This window comes from Anomalospiza imberbis, chromosome 9 (assembly GCF_031753505.1).
Source record: "Anomalospiza imberbis isolate Cuckoo-Finch-1a 21T00152 chromosome 9, ASM3175350v1, whole genome shotgun sequence".
Lineage (NCBI taxonomy): Eukaryota > Metazoa > Chordata > Aves > Passeriformes > Viduidae > Anomalospiza > Anomalospiza imberbis.
In genome coordinates this window covers 23,115,186-23,132,954 of record NC_089689.1, presented here as the reverse complement: position 1 = coordinate 23,132,954, position 17,769 = coordinate 23,115,186, and the positions used below count along the sequence as shown (strand labels likewise).

Below are 17,769 nucleotides of genomic sequence, written 5' to 3'. Positions count from 1 at the left end.
TATTTCTTGGTTTTCTTACTGTGTCATGCCTTTGTTCCTTCTTTCAAACATTCTAAGATAATGATGTACCTTAATCTTTTTTTTTTTTAATCTTTGTGATCTTCCCAGATTTGATCCCAAAAGGATGGTCCCTTTCAGTTTCCCTCTGTCCAAGTGTGCACTTTGGGACCCAGTCCCCATGGGCGATGTCATTGGCACACATGTCACCTATTACAGGTATTGATTCCCTTTTCGGGCAAGCTAAAGGTTAAAATAAATCATGGGTTGTGTGATGCAAAGCCTCATTTTGTCTTTTGATTCTGTTGTATGGCAAGGACAAGGAGGCAGTGTGCTTGTTATAAGCATATAGGGATTTTCATGGCATAGATTTCAGTTTCCTTTCCTTTGTGTAACACGTTCCAGTGGCTTGAAGGTGCATAATTTTAAAGTGACTTAAAATTTCTTTCCATTTTCTTCCCACATGGGTAAGTGATACTTTTTAAAAACAAGCATTAAAAATAATTTGTGACTTAAACTTGCTTATTGTCTCTTTTTAGAAACCCCAAAATATCTCTGGTGGAGAAAACCTTGCGGCTTGCCTATCGCCATGCTAAGCAGAATGAAAAGAAATCATTTTCCTGTTTTTTGCTTGGTACCCTGGCAGTAGATGAAGGTAATTCTAAACATGAGGTAGACAGGCAGTGTTGGTTGGTTGAGTGAGCTGTTGTTAAGGAGCCTGAGTTGTTGATCTTGGACTCTAACTTTATTTATTTATTTTGAAGATGGCGAAGGCATAACGCTAACAATAGATCGCTTTGATCCTGGCCGAGAAGTTGCTGGTGGATCGGGCAAAATTCCAACTGCATCCCTTCCCGGAGACTTTTTGATTCCATGTACAGTTAATGCCTGGGGACCTTGTTCAGATAATATAATAGTGCACAGTGTTGAAGATATCAGCTTGGCTTTCAAGGTATGCAGCTCTTAGCAACTTTAGGGTCTCTTAAACAGTGAACTGTCTGCCAGGCAGGACACTGAACTATGCACAGAGCTTGATTTCCAGCACAGCAAGGTAATGGCTGAACCAAGACTATGTAGTTAATTGTGTGAAATGAGCTGCTTGAGTGTCATTGAGAAGTGTATTGGAAACTTGTAAAATCGGTTAATCCTCACAGGTGTTTAAGGACCACACAGTCTTTAATCTTGGATGAAAATCTTGCTGACTGACCAAAGTTTTTCAGCTGGTCTAACCACCAAAACCAGCAAAACAAAAGAGATTTAAGCAAACTCACTTAAACAAGAGAAAACAGCTTTTTTTATAATTTTCCCCTGAAAGCTGTTATTAATCAGTTGCAGTATTTGGGCAGTTGTTGTGTTGCTAGGTGAGTGACCCGCCCAAAACGTGTACAGCCCTATGTAGGTTAGCAGCCACAGGTGAAATGTGTGCTCTGCTGTAGACATGTAATCTACTAAATACACTTTTCCCTGTAGTTGTTGCAGTGTGTATTTTATAATAAAAATTAAGCCTGCTTCACAGCTGAATTTTCTCATGATGATACATCCAGATGTTAAATTACATATTTCTTGAATGCAAGTAAGAAAGCTTTGACAAATCAGCTTGAGCCTTTTAGTTGTCTGTTATTATATTTATATAATTGAAGTAACCCCAGGTTTTCTAATACAACATAAAACAATGCTAAGGTATGCATAGCTAATTTTCAAGTGTATTCTGCATTATTCATTATAGTCAATAGAGCAGTGAGCTTTGGAGACCTGTGTTAATGGCTTTTTGTATATTACCTACTGCAGTAGTAGCTGTGATGAATGATTTGAATTCCTATTGTAATACATCTTGAATCATGGTAATCATATGAAAATAATCTTGTGTATTTAACTTTTTTTTTTTTCCCTTCTAGGGTCTGCAGCAGAGTCTGTGCAGTAAAGAATCTCTGGATCTTTCTAAACTGCTCACTGTTAGAGCTCACATTGTTTTCACAGAAAACCTGGATAATCTGCACTTTAAATTTTGCTGGGCTTCTCTTACTGTGGCCAATATTTTGGAATACACCCCTGTGAAGTCTGTCCCAATTATTCCAACAGCCCTAGCAAGAAATTTGAACAGTCCTATGAATATTGCACAAGTTCAAGGAACTTATAAATGTGGGTGAGTAAAGGGTGGTGCTAAAGCTGTCAAAGTTGCCTGTCAGTTTCTTGCCTTCCTAAAGGAGGTGGGTAGGAGAGATCTGAACTGTACTTTGCTTTTTAGTAAAATAACAGGCATAAAAATAGCATGGCTTCTGGCCTTGGGAATGTATTAAAAGTTAGGAACAAGAAACAGGAAATGGGGTGGAGCAAAAACTTATAACTGGTTGAGTAGAAGTTCTTGCTGTTGGCTTCAGTGAAAGGATCTTCCTACTGGGGCAGGAGAACACACCCCTAATTAACATAATAAATATAAACAGCTTCCAGCTTTTTAAACACCATCAGTGCTTGCCCTGCAATGAAAAACAGATGAATGCTAACCAAAGCTTTCTTTTCGTTAATTGTGCTTCTGAGATGGTATTGGGAAGTCATCATTGAGGAGTCAATCTTAACTAATTTAATAGGGTGAACTAAGGATAGATCAGGGAAATAGTGTGAAGCAACTGAATGTCATTTTATTTGGACAGGGACTTTATGAATGCCTCTCTGGAAGTTACTCTTCAAATTTAACATGATTTGTCCTTGGGGATTTGTTATGAACACTAATTCTATATTCACTAAAATACTACAAATAGTAGTATGTAAATTTTGTGCTCGATAACTCTTTGATACACAGGGAATTGCTGAAAAGCTGGGGAGTTGCTGTTAAGTGTGTGAAGTAAGAGCAGTTTTGAGAGCTTTATTTTTTTTCCCTAAATTTCTTTTCTTACAGTATTCTTCTAAACTTGTACTTTTCTCTTCAGGATTTTTTTTCTGAAAAACTGCCTTCCAAAATACTAAAACCACCCAACTTTCGCTTTCTTTCAGCTACCTTACTATGGACCAAACACGGAAATTGCTTTTACTGCTTGAGTCTGATCCCAAGGCTTATGCTCTCCCATTAGTTGGAGTGTAAGTGTTTGTCCAGATTAATACACACATTGATTTGTGATGTATCTGAGGGATTACATAGCAAAAATTTGGTATAAGAACTGTCTCTAATTAGAGACTTTTTTCTTATTTTTAGTTGGCTGAGTGGAGTTACTCATATCTATAGTCCTCAAGTCTGGGCCTGTTGCTTGCGATATTTGTTCAGTTCTTCAATTCAAGAAAGGCAAGTCACTTTTATAGGTAAAACATTGAAGCTATTGGCTGCCAAAAAAGTATTCCACAGAAGTGCATGACAACATAGGCTCTGCTCAAAGATATTTGAGGAAATTCTGTGATTTATATGTTGTATAGAGGTAAAGCTGTCTGGTTTAAATGTTCTTTTCAGTTTTGGTTTCTGCACAAAAATTTTCTGTGACTGAAATGTTGGAAAGCTGAGCTGGTATCTTAAAGTCAGAAGAGGGTGAACATTAACATCCTCAAGGTCACGGCATTTTTGTTTAAATAAGAAGCCACAAGCAGGAAAGGGTAATTTAAACAGTGGTGGGGTTTTGGTTTTGAGCTTTTCTTAGGGGTATTTTCTTTGAGATAAGTTTTCTTCCTGGTTGTGCCTGACCAGCAAATTGAAGCATATTGGTTTGCAGCCTATGCTGTCCTGTTATGACTTCCTGTTACATGTTCAGGTTTTTTTAGGAGTGTTTGCATTCTGGGCTGTTTTTTCATTGTGATGTTAGTGTATAATCGTTCCTCATTGTCTAGATATTTTCACTTGTAACATTTACTGAGTTCTATTTGTATGGAGCTTGAAGAGAGTTTAGGTGTCCGTAGTTTGAAACAGCACCTCCGGTAAATGAGACTCTAAAATATGCTGTATGCATAAGCACTTATTCTGATTGACCACACTTGTTTTTAAATTGTGAAATACAACCACGTTTGGTGAACAGATGTGTCTGCAATTACAATATAGACTTCTTTCCCTTAACAACTGAAATATGTCCAAACACAGATAAGAGACCAATTAGATTATTAGATAGGCAAGTTGGATGCTTGACTCTCATTAACTTTCTCTGATGCCATCATGGAAGTGGATTAAGGAGATTTGATGAACCGTGCAAACAGCATTAACCTCTGCAGGCTAACTGTTTAATCTGTGCATCATACATTTTTAACTCTTTAAGTTTTAATTAAATTTTGAAGTTGTGTGAATGTGTTTTTCAAGCATCCTGTTTCTACTGCTTTTTCTATTGCATGTATTATTTAATGAAAAAGCAAACAAATAAAAAACCTCACAAACAAGCATGTTACAAGTGCTATAAAAAAACTGTTCTGAAAGTAGTATTGCCTTTGACTGGAAGCACACATTGTTGTCATTATCCTTGAACCTGTTTAAAATGCTGATTGTTGTTACTTGCTATTCTCAACTTGTAGAAAAGAAAAACTTCTATATAATTTTCCTAAAAAAAAAATTTTTTTTGCTAATGAATGTTTTTTAAATGTTTAGGGATAACCGAGACACTAAGTGTCTTTATAATGCATCTTCAACTGAAAACTAAAAAGAAAATAAAACACAATATCATTTTTACAGATGGTTTCTTCTCTGATATGTTTGAACTCTTCCAGGAATTCATTTAAAGTACTAAGTGATTGTAAAGGTTGGAAATACAAAGGACTTGGATTATTCCCATTCCTCTACTTTTCTTTGATTCTTGCATGTGGCTATAGTCATAAATCCATCTGCACTATCTATAGCTAAGCACCACTCAAAATGCTATGATTCACCAGTTTGCTAAACTGTGTGAAAATCTGTTCACTGTATTGAAAATCTAAGGGCCTTCTTCATGTTTAGGTTATTTAAAGATATGGTTTTTTTCTATTTTAGGGTTTTTTCAGAATCTGGGTGTTTTCTTATTGTGCTTTATTCGTTGACACACAAGGAGCCAGAGTTTTATGAGTGTGTTCCATGCAGTGGGCACACTGAGCTGGGGTTTCAGATCCTAACTTGCCATGAAACAGTTCACCTCTTCAAAGTAAGTGTCTTGCTTTCCTCCTGCATTGTGGTACTTCAAAATTTGCCTTAAAAGAGTCATTATGGTGTGACCCAAATGGATCTGCAGTGTTTGAAAATGATGTAACTCTATAAAGCTGCCTTTTCCTGGGGACTACTGTAAATTCAGTTTGTCCCTCAAATTGAGAAATTGCTTCCAAAGTCAGCACTGCTCGGGTTTCTAATAGCATTAAGCATCTGTCTTTTACGTATAGTGTGCTGAGTCAGTGTTCCTTCCTACTAATGACCTTCTGACCTTATGAGCAGAGATTCAGACTTCGTACAGCATTTGTTACTTCGGTGTGCTGTGTTCACCTTGGCCACATCTAACAGCTGCTCTGGGTGATGCTTGCTGGAGAACAAAGCTGAGTGTTGTGCTTTGCTTGAAGTTGAATGCAAAAAGGAATTCAGAGGTTACCAACTTCATCACAGTTTTATTAATGGCAAATTTTATCTTTGTGCAAAGTAACTCTGAAAGAACTTGATGATATAAGTCTGGGAGATGGATAGTAAGGTTTGAGGAAGTTCTAGGAAATCTCAGTTCCTTATGTGTTTTCCTAGGCTTGTGCAAAACCTGCAGTTGAGTTGTTAATTTGCTCAGTAAGTGCTGCGATGCTCTGTCAGGGAAGCAGTGAGTGTAATGTGTGTGCTATGCTGTGTACTCATTTCTCTTCCCAACTGAATTTTCTGTCAGGGCTGCCTTCTACCTTTAGCCTCGGGACAGCTCAGCCTTCTGAAGATGACAGATCTCTCCACAGAAGCTCACTTCTGTTGTCTCCAGGAGTTGCCCAGCTGTGGTGTGTGAAACAGTACAGGAACGTTTGCTGTTTCCTGTAGTGGTGGCAGCCCTGGAGGAGTATGTGAGCAGTTACAGTGAGGAAGCATCTGCTCATGACTATAATTAGCCCAACTACTTTACAGAGTAGCAGGGGAACAGTGTTAAACAGGAAGGGAAGTTGCCTGCTTCCTTGTAGTGCTGAAAAATTTTAAAGTAGAGGACGAGCAGCAAATAATCTTATAAATGTCCTTAAAGCTGTGTCTTTGGGAGTAGTACCTCAGTGATTGAAAGTTTGAAGGTTTTGTACTTCACAAATATGGAACATTTCATTCCAGAATGTTGAACCATCAGACAAGAGCCCTATCCAGTTTGAGTTGAGTGCAGAAAACCAAAATTCAGAAACTGAGTTCTTCAGCAGAATTTGCAAGAAACTTCTAATCAAAAGGTAAATCTCTCAGATGTCATTTATGTGCAAAAATGAAATATTTATTGGATGAGGGTTTTAATCTGTTCTGTGCTATGTGTCAGTTGAGCTGTGCATACATTCTCTTGCATTAAAATCTGTGTATGTGCTTTTATTTATTCCTAGAGTTAATATTTTTCAAATAAGATGGTCAAGCTGTCTGTATGCCAAAAAAACCTACTTGATACTGGTGGTTTTAATTTATACAGTTGAAGTTTCTAAAAAGGCTTCCTCACTGATGAGGCTTAGTTTGCTGTATTAAGCTTTAAGTGAGATCTGTACTTTGAAGCAAATCTCTAATTTAAATCTACTTAAGTTGAAAAAAATGCCTTTTTTTTCTTCCCACCTTTCAGAGCTCCAAGACCTGGATAGGTTGAAACTTAGTAATTTTTAAGAACCTGGCTTATCCATCAAATTTTTATCTGTGACTAGAAGATGGCCTTTATTTTCCTTCAAACAATGTTACAATCTTTACTGTAGCACCTCCTATCTTTTTACTATATATCAGTGCTTTGCTGTTAGAATGTCACTTAAAAGGTGTGTTTTTGTGATGCTGTGTGTAGGGAGGGTTTGTATCTTGCCCAAAAGCAGCTTTTTTATTTTCATTGTTTCATCTTAGAACTGTTTGCTTGGTGAACTCCCCAGCTAACCAGGGAGAAGATGGATAGCAGCTGCTTCTTACAAAAATGATGCACTGTAGATGGCGCATTGATAAACATGAAGTTTCATGTTACTGCTGCCAAATCTGGCAATCAAACACTTACTTGGATTTATTTTGCTTTTAGTCCTCCCCAAGGCTCTTCACCCAGCAAGTTGTCAGCAAGTGATCATGACTCTGGTGTGGAAGATGAGGATTTATCCCCCAGACCAATTCCAAGTCCTCACCCAGTGAGTCAACAGGTAACTAAATAAATAGTTGCTCTGGGTATCTCAGATGTGACACTTAGAGCAGCAAAACTCAGTGTAAGGGAACTGGAGAGTGTAAAGCTTCTCTCTCTCAAGCTAGCAGGGGAAAACAGAATTGAAGAAATTAACCATGAGTCCCATTCCTGTGGTTAATCTGCTATTTTTCCAGGATTTTGGACACATTAAATTCTTGTACATGCTGTGATTTGGGAATAGAGAGGGTAGTTTCTATTTTAGGAATCTCACTGTTGTTGAATGAAGAGCTGTAGTGTCTGAGATAGAGACAGCCAGTTCTTGTGGTTTTTTATTTCATTTACCCAAAAGATCTGCTCTGGTTTTTTTTTTTTTTTCACTGAAGTGTGTACAAATGCAATAAATACCAACCCTTTTATAGCATAGGTCTAGAAGGATGTGGTAATTGTGTATAAAATGTGTCCTATTGCAGCTGTCTCCCGGATTTAAGAATAGTAAGAAGGGACACAGAGTCCACTTCTAGAAGGGAAAAATCCATATTCTGAAATGTACTCCCAAATGACATGGAGCATTCATTTGGCAGACAGGGCTGTTACATTATATAAAAGCAATTTTCCTTTAAGAATGATCCTAGAGATCTTGCTGCTTTTTCTGGATTCTCCAGTCTTTAAGGAATGTGTTTACCATGTGATTGGTTTGGAAGCTGATAATCATAATATATTGATTTTAAATGAAAACATTTTCTTTGAGGAAATTCTGCATACAAAGAGCAGACAATGTTTTAAAATTATTATATGTGTGTGTAATTGTCCCTTCAGGTTACCAGAATTTTTCCTTCAGTGCCAGAGCTGTCACTTATTTTGGAAGGGAGTTTTGTCGAATCAGGACAATCATCTAAGCCTGTGGGGACTTCAAGTGCTAAAAGTCTACCCACAGTGCCAAATCAGCCTATTAAAAAGAAGTGTTGCATGAGATCTACGTGTCACCCCAGCCAGCACTCTGAAGACAGGCAGAACTTTCCTGCTAATATGGGAGATCCCACTTTGAGACGATTGCCAAATCCTATAAACCAGAAGATTCCAGCTTCAATGCCTTGTAGAGGAAGTCAAGGTCTACTACAGCAGCAGGTGCAGTGTAAGAAGGCTTCCCCTCAATCAAGAAAAAGTTCGGTATCATCTTCTTCAACCCCTTGTAGTGGGCCTTCCCCAGATACATCTGTGCACCACCCCAGAAAGCCATTGGAAAAACTTGTATTAAATCCTGAGAGTGCCACACCACAGGCAGAGCCTCTGCTTAGGAGAACATCAACATCTGGCTCCAAGCAGCTTCCTGCTGTGACACAGCCAGTCCTCCACAACTCAGCTTTGTCACCACAGAGCTGCAGACAGCCACCAGATCTGCAGGTGCCAGTTCAAGTGCCACCTTCCTGTCCAGCATGCAGCTGTCAGTGTCCTGCTTCTCTCCAGTATAATCCCATAAACTCATGGCAAGGGGTTGGTAAAACGAGCCCCAAACACGGAGCAGAAATCCAATCGGAGATGGCTCAGCAAAATCCTTGTGCAGTGTTCCATCAAAATACCATTTGCCCAAACGTTTGCTGCAACCCAGGATATGCCACAAGCAGCCCTATAAACGTGAGATATCCTGGGAAAACAGGGAGCTGTTCTCTTGACAATGGCTTATCACCTGGAATAAGGATGCCATCGAGTGCGAGCCCCTCGAGTCTGCAGTGCTGTGCAGCCCCCTCCCCGTGCCTGCACACGCCTGCTCCTGCAGCAGCATCAGATAATGGCATGATGGGATTATCTCCAGATGCATACCGGCTCCTTACCGAGCAAGACAGACAACTCAAATTACTTCAGGCTCAGGTTTGTGGAAATGTCAGCTTTCTCCTCTGCCCTCTCAGTGATTATGCTCTGATAGCTCCCCTGCCAAAGGAATTAAATTAACTGTTGTCTATCCGTGTTGGAACAAGGGAGCGTGTCATACCAGCTGCAGTTTGGGCATGGAGAGGGGACTCAATTAGCTCTACCAATTGGTGTCCCTTTAAAAACTATTTGACTTGTATCTAATTAAATTTTGCATTTATTTTTGTGGTATTTCCGCAACATGAAGGTTTCTTTTAAGTAGACCGTTTGTAATGCAAAATGATAAACTTTCTGTATAAATGCTTTTGTACTTACATGCTTGTCTGTGTTAAAAAAAAATACATAGGCTATAGACTTTGGAATTACTGTAAACATAAGATGAGCCACACAATGTTCTCATATGTTGCTTTTTCCACCTTCAAGTCTGCAGTTCCCTGAGCTGTTGCTTTGAAAACTTAAGTTGTCTGCATTGAGGCCTGGTTCATCAGGTCTTTTCTGTGCTAGAAAACTGGACTTTGGGGGTCTTTCTGGGCTCTGTTGCCTCACCAGGTGAAGTTTCTTCAAAATACCAGCCCCTTGATCAACCTGCTGGCCCTGTTATTTTGCAGGGTGTGATTTGGGGCTGAAGAGACAGAGTTTAAATTTTGCTGCTGGTGATGAACAATACAAACAGAAAAGTTTGCAGTGCTTGAACTAGAAAACTGCAGCTGGAATTTGTTTTTGTTATAGTTCCTGTATGTAAAGTCAAGCTCCCAAAGCATCAGTTTTCCATGAAGGGAAACCCCTCCTTACTCCAGCCTTCACTGTTACTATATTTCTCCCTGGAGCTGCAAGCTAATCAGTGAACAGGGTGGATAAAAATCCTAAAGACAAGATTTCCTGGCAACCTTAATTTTATAATTTAATTGCTTAGCTTTGTAATTAATAAAAAGTTGGTGTCGGGACAGCTGGCATAAATGCTTGGCTAGTAAGTTGGTTAATAGGCTTTGTATGTGAATGAAAGGGAAGGAATACTTCCAGCAAGTGTGGTGCAAATTGGCTTTACCCGAGTTGTCTTGGTGCTGCCTCTGCCAGTGTGCTTAAAGATCTTCTTTGCTAGCTCTGCCAACATCAAAATTGGTGTTTTGATTTATGCTGTGTGCACTGCTGAGAGCTGGAAGGTGTTCAGACTGCTGTGGCGGCGCAGCCTGTATTTGAATCCAGATCTTAGCAGAACCCAATGAATTCACTTTTGCCTGTTATAGCTGAATTTTATAGTGCGGATCCTGACTTTGCGGTGACTGTTACAGATCCAGCGCTTGCTGGAAGCTCAGGCTTGCCAGGAGCGTTCCTGGGAGGCTGCGCAGCCGGAGAAGCCGGGGGAGCTTGTTTCCATGGAAACACAGACCTCACCGAGATTGCACAAGAGGAGTGTGAGCGTGGCCGTGAGCACAGGTAACGCTTCATTCTTCTAAAACAGACCGGCACCGCTTTTCTCGGGACGTTTCTGTGGTTCGTTTGGGCATGGAGGAAATGATTTGCAGAAATGCTGAAGCTGTGCAAACGTGCACCTAGATCCAGAAAATACCTAACTTGTTGAGCTGTTATTTGCAAGTTTAGGCTGGAGTTACTTTTGGTTTTGATTGCCATCACTGAAATAATTATTTTTCCAATAGCTTTAGAAAGGTGTTCTGTTTAAAATGCTGTCTTGTTGAAATGTAACTCCACATCTTTTTTTATTTCATCCACTGTTTTGAAAAGTAATAGCTTCTATGCCATATAGTGTTCCAATAAATATATTATTGATGTTGTTTGTAAATCATGCATGAAGAGGAGATTGTGTTTGCTTTAGTTTAGGAGAGTTATGCAGCTGTATCCGTACAGCTGCATATTAACATATTGGTTCCTGTTAAATCCATGGAAATGTTGTTCTTAGTCTGGAGGAAACTTTGAAACAGGCTCAAGGTCAATGCATTAAAATTATTTAATACAACCATTTCTTTTCATCAAGTATACTTTGGAAGAAACTAGGACTTGAATGATATTTTGGCAACTTTTAGCTGATTTAAACTGTAAATCGCTTTTTAAATGGTGAAAGAAACATGAACAGGAGAAAATTATTCCTCTAGCTATAGAAAGCCAAAGGTCTCAGAAAAAAGTAATGACTCTTCCTAAATAGTTAAATCTCTGATTTTGTCCTAGGTGCTAGTTTATTTTGGAATACAGCCTCAGAAAAACAAGGCAACTCCATACCACGAGGGAAAAAAGAAGATGGAGAGATTTCTAAGGACATAAGCATTTCAATTAATGCTGAACAAGATGCAAGTAATACAAGTATTGCTTCATCCTTAAGGGTGGTTGACATGCCCAGCTTTGTAGAGAGTATTCACCTTGTGGAAGAAGGAACTAATCAGAACACTCCCCAGTAAGTAACAGAAACACCCTGTGCTCACATAATGTGCTGAACTGCCTTATGTAAGTTATTACTTCTGTAATATTTTTTCTTCAGGAGTTATAAATAGTCTGACCTCAGCTGTTGTGTTCTCTCCCTTCTTTATTTTGTAATTATGCTTTGAATTGTACAGCTCGCCAAAACACATCTGCCTTTAGAGTCTGCAGTTATCAGTCATGCAGTTTTAGCTCTCGCCTACCTGTCAGCAGCAGCTGATGGCAGAAGCCTTTAACTTACAAAAGCATGCACTGTGCTTGCAACATTCCTTCTCTTACCTTAAATCCTGACTGGAAAAGGGGATGATGCTATACTCAGTTGTTTTCCTGCAGTAGCTTTTCCTTGTCAGCATTCAGAACCTTTCCTGTTCTGAGGGGTTTGGGATGAGGTGTTTATAATTATGTGGCTGTTCCCTGAATTTCTCTTTATTTTATGCCTGATTACTTTGTGTGTGGTGCATGCAGATACTGACTTCACTGCTGCTAATTTAATTATTTTTAAGCTCAGTTGCTTTATAGAGCAATGACTAATCTGAGACTAATTTGGGAAGTGGTTTTAAAAATATTTTTAATTATCTATATGGATGGTATTTCTACATAGGAATAGCTCAACAATTTAGCACTTTAGTGATCTAATATTGTCTAAGTATAAAAAGCCAAAGGAGGGGGGAATACCCTTCCAGTTAAATTAGGTTCCTAAAATACTCATATTGGGAAAAATGATGGTAATTAAGCTATAAGTTAACTATTTGTAGTCCTTGATTAAAGTGCTATCTGCAAACATATACTGGTACCAGAAATGTTATGGATTCAGATCAGTCTTATGAACCTTTGTATTTTAGGGCAATGCCATCTTAAGGTTCTCTTCAACTTGGATTCATAAACCAGTAAAATAGCTGGAAAGTATCTTATAGTGAGAATGTAGAGCATCACCCAGATTTCTTGGAGGAGGAGGAGGGGAACATTTTTGGGAATGATGAATAATTGCTAGTGTAACAGTAGCTGATAACCTACATTGACTATCTGGTATGTCACGTGGTTTAAATCTTATCGCTTTCAACACAGGCAATTGATCAGTTGAGTTCTGAAATTCCCTTATCTTACACTTGTCTCCTCAGGAGGAACAGGAAGGGGGAGGAGGGTCACTTGAGGATCTTCTTGGGATGATAGTAGTATTGATATGTCTGGTCTCCAAAGGCTTATGCAATGCACACACCAATGAGGGGGGTGCAGAGCATTGTGTTATAACTCATTCAATGTTTACCCTTTTTAGCCTTTATAGTTCCTCTTTCACATCTCTTATTGAAAAATATTTTAGCTAGTTGTTTGTTCTCAGTTTGTGATACTCAATATGTATGTGTGTATTTGTAACCCTCTTTGAGAAGTTTTTAAACTTCTCAGGAATCCCATGGTAAGTTATGCCACAGGCATCCCATGATAAGTCATGTACCTTGGTAAAAGCAGCTTTTTTTAATATGTCACGTGTCAGAGCACACAGAAGATACTTGCTTCTAAAGGCTTATACGTGATATGCTGAAAACGTAAATTCCAAATTGTTAATAACTTTCCTTTCATCTGGTTTAAGTCATAGTGAGTCACTGAGTTTTGACTAGTCCAGAGATGCCGTTGCCACTTTCAAATCATCTTTTGGAAAACTAGTCAGGCTGTTGTAGTTGCACACTTGGAGGTCTATTTCCTCAGTCCTCAAATGACTTTGGAGAGGAAGTGACTGCAGAAAGGAGCAAAGCCTTGAGCAGCAGGCAAAACTAAAACCCCTTAGGATCCGTTTGCAGTACTCGATTGTTCTCCTCTGATGTTCATGAACAAATAAAGTGCACGTAGATAATGATGCTTCTGCTGTTTCAAGGAGGTATGTGGCTATCTTGGTGTTCTCTTCCAGAACTGGAAACGTTTCCCAAGCACTTGTTCGTGCTTCATCCCTGGAAGAAAGTGTCAGTGTGTCTTTACAGAAAGAGCCATCGGAGGGAGCCAGGAGCCAGGTGGTGGTAACAAGTGAGCAGAGCTCGGAGCCACCCGCCTCGCTGCTGCCTCAGCAGCCCTCAGAGGAGCTGAAGCTTTACCAGGACTTACTGGTAACTCATGCACATTTTATATTCTGCACTGAATGCAGCAGTCAGTACAGCACCCTGCTGAACTTATGATGTGGTATTGGCATGAATGAAAGCTGCTTGTGGTTTTCAAATTCACATTGTGCTCTACAGAAAACACTGAGTTTGTGGTTCTTCAGTTTTTTAAAATGTTTAAGTGGTTATTTTGTACTTCTCTTTCATGCATACCTGGAGTACTTTCTATTAGCTAATAAATAATAATTTTTTAATTCAAGGATATCAGCTGATAGCTTCCCAAATTAGTGGCCTTAAAAATAACACAGCATTTTACCTTCAAGTCCCTTAAAGGGCAGATATTTTAATCTTGAAGAATATTAGTATGTGATGTGTTTAAATTCAGAACAGACTCTTATAGAAAGCTTGAAGTGTAAAATGTTCCAGTGTTTGACTACACTGCTGTGAGTTTAAGTGATTGCATCTGAATTTGCCTTCTTTGTCAGAATAAACTATTAATCCATCAAGTTGCATTTGAAGTTGTGTAAGAGTAAGTCAGGATTTTGGTATTTGACAGTCCCTGTATGTCATTATGTTTTTGCCATGTGCTCCCTTTTTCTGTAGGGCCAAGTAAACCACCTCTTAAAGACCTCAGAAGTGCAAGATCACTTGCCTTTAAAATCAGGATTTGTTGCTGATGATGGTCCTACGTATCAGGATATTGATGATACAGAAGTGGCTTCAGAGACTGACGCAGGAGGGGTGGACAAAGAGAGTGTCATTAGTGCCACACTCAAACAGCTGAGGAGTCTTGGGGTGACTGTGGACTCCCCTGGCAGTATGAAGGAAAATGCACACAAAGTGGAGAATGCCAGGTAAGATGCTGGTGGTTTTGAGTAGTAATGTGCAGATCCAACTGAAAATTAAGATTTGGCTCAATGAGTCAAGAGAAGACTGTTCACTGCCACTGGAATTTGGGTGCACCTTGATCTACATTTCCTTCAAAACTGAAATGCTGGTTCATGCTATGGACATTTCAGATAGGTTAAGAGCTCTGCTAGCAAAACTCAGAATATTTAAATAGAACACAAGTAGCTCTTGCTGTTAGAGCATCTGGTGATTCTTAGTGTTGTGCATGCAATTCCCTACAATAACGAAGAAGCTATGGGCAATTCTTTGGTCTGTGTCCAGGTATTCCAGAGCAACTCTGGACTTGAGAGACTGAACATAAAGCAGCTGTGTATTTTGTCATTGCTTCTTAACCTTTGTCTTGCACTTTACCAGTACATGTGAAATTATTATTGTGGCTTTGGTATCTAATCAAAACTGGTTCTGTCCTAATTGCTTGTTATTGTGGGTGCTGTGCCTTGAGCAGAGAAAGTGCTGGGGAGAGAAACAACAGCCTTGTTGAAGCAGAGGAAGGAACAGAGAAGTAATTCTGAAGGAGGCTTTTTAGGCACAGGAATTTACTTGCATAGCTGTGTAGGCATAGGCTGACTGCCTGGTGCTGCTTCACTTTCATCCTTATTGTCTTCTTGATCTTAGTGTGTAGCTGTTATGTAAACAAAAAATCTAACCACCTCCTAATTAATCTTCCCTTAGCCATGTGTCAAAAGCTGTTTCCAGTCATACAGTTTCTAATCTCTTTTCTCTCCTTTTTACTTGTATTTTATTGGGTGTTTTTCTAGAATTTCTAGACTGCCTTCCTGGCTGCAGTCTGTTAGTGTTCTTTTAATGTCAGTAACATGGTAACATGTGAACCCGTAAGGCGAAACTGGAACTCTTGGGGTTTTTTTCTTCAAACTTGGGGAGTGGGGTGGAGTTCTTCCTTCTGCCACTTTCAAGACTGATAAACAATTCTGAGAAAAGGTCTACAGCTCAGTAGAGAAGGAAACAACAGTGCAGCTCCATAGCATAATAAGTGGTTGTTGTTGCTGAGCCAATTTATTCTCCCTGGGCAAACTTCAGAATTTGTGCTCAGTGAAATAGGAAGCCTCTTAATTCTTAATATGAGTAGCTTGGGTTTATAAACTAATATATGATGTGTGAACTAAATGCAGTGGGTTACAACCATTACTGGTGTACCAGAGCTTGTTCTTTCAGTCTTTAAACACTTGATGTATATACAAGAAATTGCTGCACCAGGCAACAGAACAAACAAATGAACATTCCTCATTTGAAGATACTTCAAAAACTAGAACCTTTTAGGCTTCTGGAAACAGATGCTGTGTCAGAGTTTCTGTAAAAATCCTGGAATTACCATACATTGGGAAAGATGTTCTTGGTCTCAGTCATTTGGCTTGTATTTCTAGCTATAAAATTTGGGCTGAATGATAGAATTTAGAGTTGTAGGATCAGACACACATAACGTCACATTCACTAGTGAGAAAAGACCAAGAGTTCAAACCTGCTTTAAAACCAAAGCCAGCACTGTAACCTGCTAGAGATGGGTGGCTCTTCATATGAGGGTACTGTGAATTGAAGGAGAAGGGAATATCATACATCCTCTGACAGTGTTTGGATACTATAGGGGTGAGTAGCTGGTTTTCAGTATGTGCAGATAATATGATATCAGTCCTGATGGAGCTGTGTTCAGAAGAAAGGAGAAATCAGTACAGTGAGCAAAATTGTGAAAGGGATGCTTTTCCTGTAATGCTAAGGTAACTTTTTGATGCTTTATTTCAGCATCTTGGCGTGCATAAGTCCTGAAGCAGTGGTGCCTGGATTAAATTCCATGTTACTTGCCAATGTCAGTATGTGTCCCAACGTTGTTGATCTGAGCATGGAAGCAAATGCCATAGCCCTGAAATATCTCAGTGAAAATCAGTTATCCCGACTGTCTCTCAGTCGCTCAGGCCAAAATCCTCCCACAGATTTCTCCTTCCAAGACATCTTGCAAACAAATACGGACAAGAGCATGGTGGGTCTGAGTTTAATTTCACCCAACAATATGTCCTTTGCAACCAAGAAGTACATGAAGCGATATGGGCTGATACAGGGCAATGACAGCAGCGAAGATGAAGAGGAGCTGCAGGCTCAAGATGGCAGTTTTGGCACTGTCAGAAGCAAAAGCATGCCAAATAAAAACTGTACCCCTGCATTGGACAGCTTCAGCCATCAGACTGAATTACCCAAAAGAATGGATGGAAGACTTCCCATTCACCTAAAAAGTTACAGCAGAGAGTTGACTACTAGTGCTTCTCCACAAGAATTAAACAGTCCTGTGTTAAGAAACATTACAAATGAAGTTTTTCCTCCCAGAACAGATCAAGCAGATGAAAACTCTCTTCAGTTCCTAAAGGATTTAAAATCAAAAACCAGTTTGTTACCTGGGAGGGTTGAATTCACTGAACAGCCCGTCAGGAAAGATGAAGGAGATACTCAGGCCTTTCGTGGAAATCTACACACTCCAGCTCTTGAAATGTTAAACCAGTCAAACAGCATCAATTCTGTTGGCACCATTCTTGATGTCAAACAACTCAGGCAATTACCAAAGCTGTTCTGAACATCCCTTGAGATGGCTGCAACCACCGCTTCAAATCAGAGGGACCTCTCTGTAAAAGACTACAGGAAACCACGGATTGAGCTCTCTTTGAAGAGGTCACTCTGTTGTAGAAATGTAAAACTTGCAGAACTGAGATTTCAGCCAGCTCAGGGACAGCCACCTCAAAGTGCCTGGCTGAGGCAGTGCTGATCAGCATAGACATATGTGTGCACTTTTGTTTACAGTTAGGTGTGATTTTAAAGCATATTGAAGGTGAATCAACCTGAGCCCAAGATGTACTTTTAATATAATTTTAACAGTGGTGATTACTTAAGTGTTCTTTTGTTGACTTTTTTTAAAAACAGACTTTTCCATGTTTGTGCCAACTGTGAGCCACTGATAATGTGTGTGGCAGAGCAGAGGTGACAGAGCTAAAGCACTAATTTTTAGAAGTTTGCTGAAATGGTTGGATTCCTCTGTGTGGGTTGTGTCTGTGGGGAAATATATAACTTTGGCTTTACTTTGTGTAAAATTGTTTTGAATTCAGCCAAAATGGCACATGTAACTCTCTGTATCATGAAATCTTTGAAGGAAATGGGGGAAAGCTGGCACTTTTAAGACTTGTAATTTTTTTCACCTCTGTGTTTTCTATTTATTTAAAATTACATATTGCTGATAAAGGTCAAAGGTTCCATTAAAAAAAAATTAATCTTCACTT

General features: G+C 39.3%; 1 protein-coding gene across 1 annotated transcript in view; it reads left to right on the top strand.

The window, feature by feature from the left end:
* The window catches only part of STIL (STIL centriolar assembly protein), a 19,166-nt gene extending 1,397 nt beyond the window's left edge, over nucleotides 1–17,769 (top strand). The window contains exons 2-16 of the mRNA XM_068198672.1: nucleotides 109–216; nucleotides 537–652; nucleotides 762–949; nucleotides 1,893–2,140; nucleotides 2,986–3,069; nucleotides 3,185–3,271; nucleotides 4,925–5,072; nucleotides 6,203–6,312; nucleotides 7,116–7,230; nucleotides 8,028–9,077; nucleotides 10,367–10,511; nucleotides 11,259–11,481; nucleotides 13,405–13,597; nucleotides 14,192–14,442; nucleotides 16,253–17,769. Of these exons, the coding sequence (XP_068054773.1) occupies nucleotides 109–216; nucleotides 537–652; nucleotides 762–949; nucleotides 1,893–2,140; nucleotides 2,986–3,069; nucleotides 3,185–3,271; nucleotides 4,925–5,072; nucleotides 6,203–6,312; nucleotides 7,116–7,230; nucleotides 8,028–9,077; nucleotides 10,367–10,511; nucleotides 11,259–11,481; nucleotides 13,405–13,597; nucleotides 14,192–14,442; nucleotides 16,253–17,072 (3,886 nt within the window). The 3' untranslated portion in view covers nucleotides 17,073–17,769. The remainder of the gene's footprint in view (nucleotides 1–108; nucleotides 217–536; nucleotides 653–761; nucleotides 950–1,892; nucleotides 2,141–2,985; nucleotides 3,070–3,184; nucleotides 3,272–4,924; nucleotides 5,073–6,202; nucleotides 6,313–7,115; nucleotides 7,231–8,027; nucleotides 9,078–10,366; nucleotides 10,512–11,258; nucleotides 11,482–13,404; nucleotides 13,598–14,191; nucleotides 14,443–16,252) is intronic.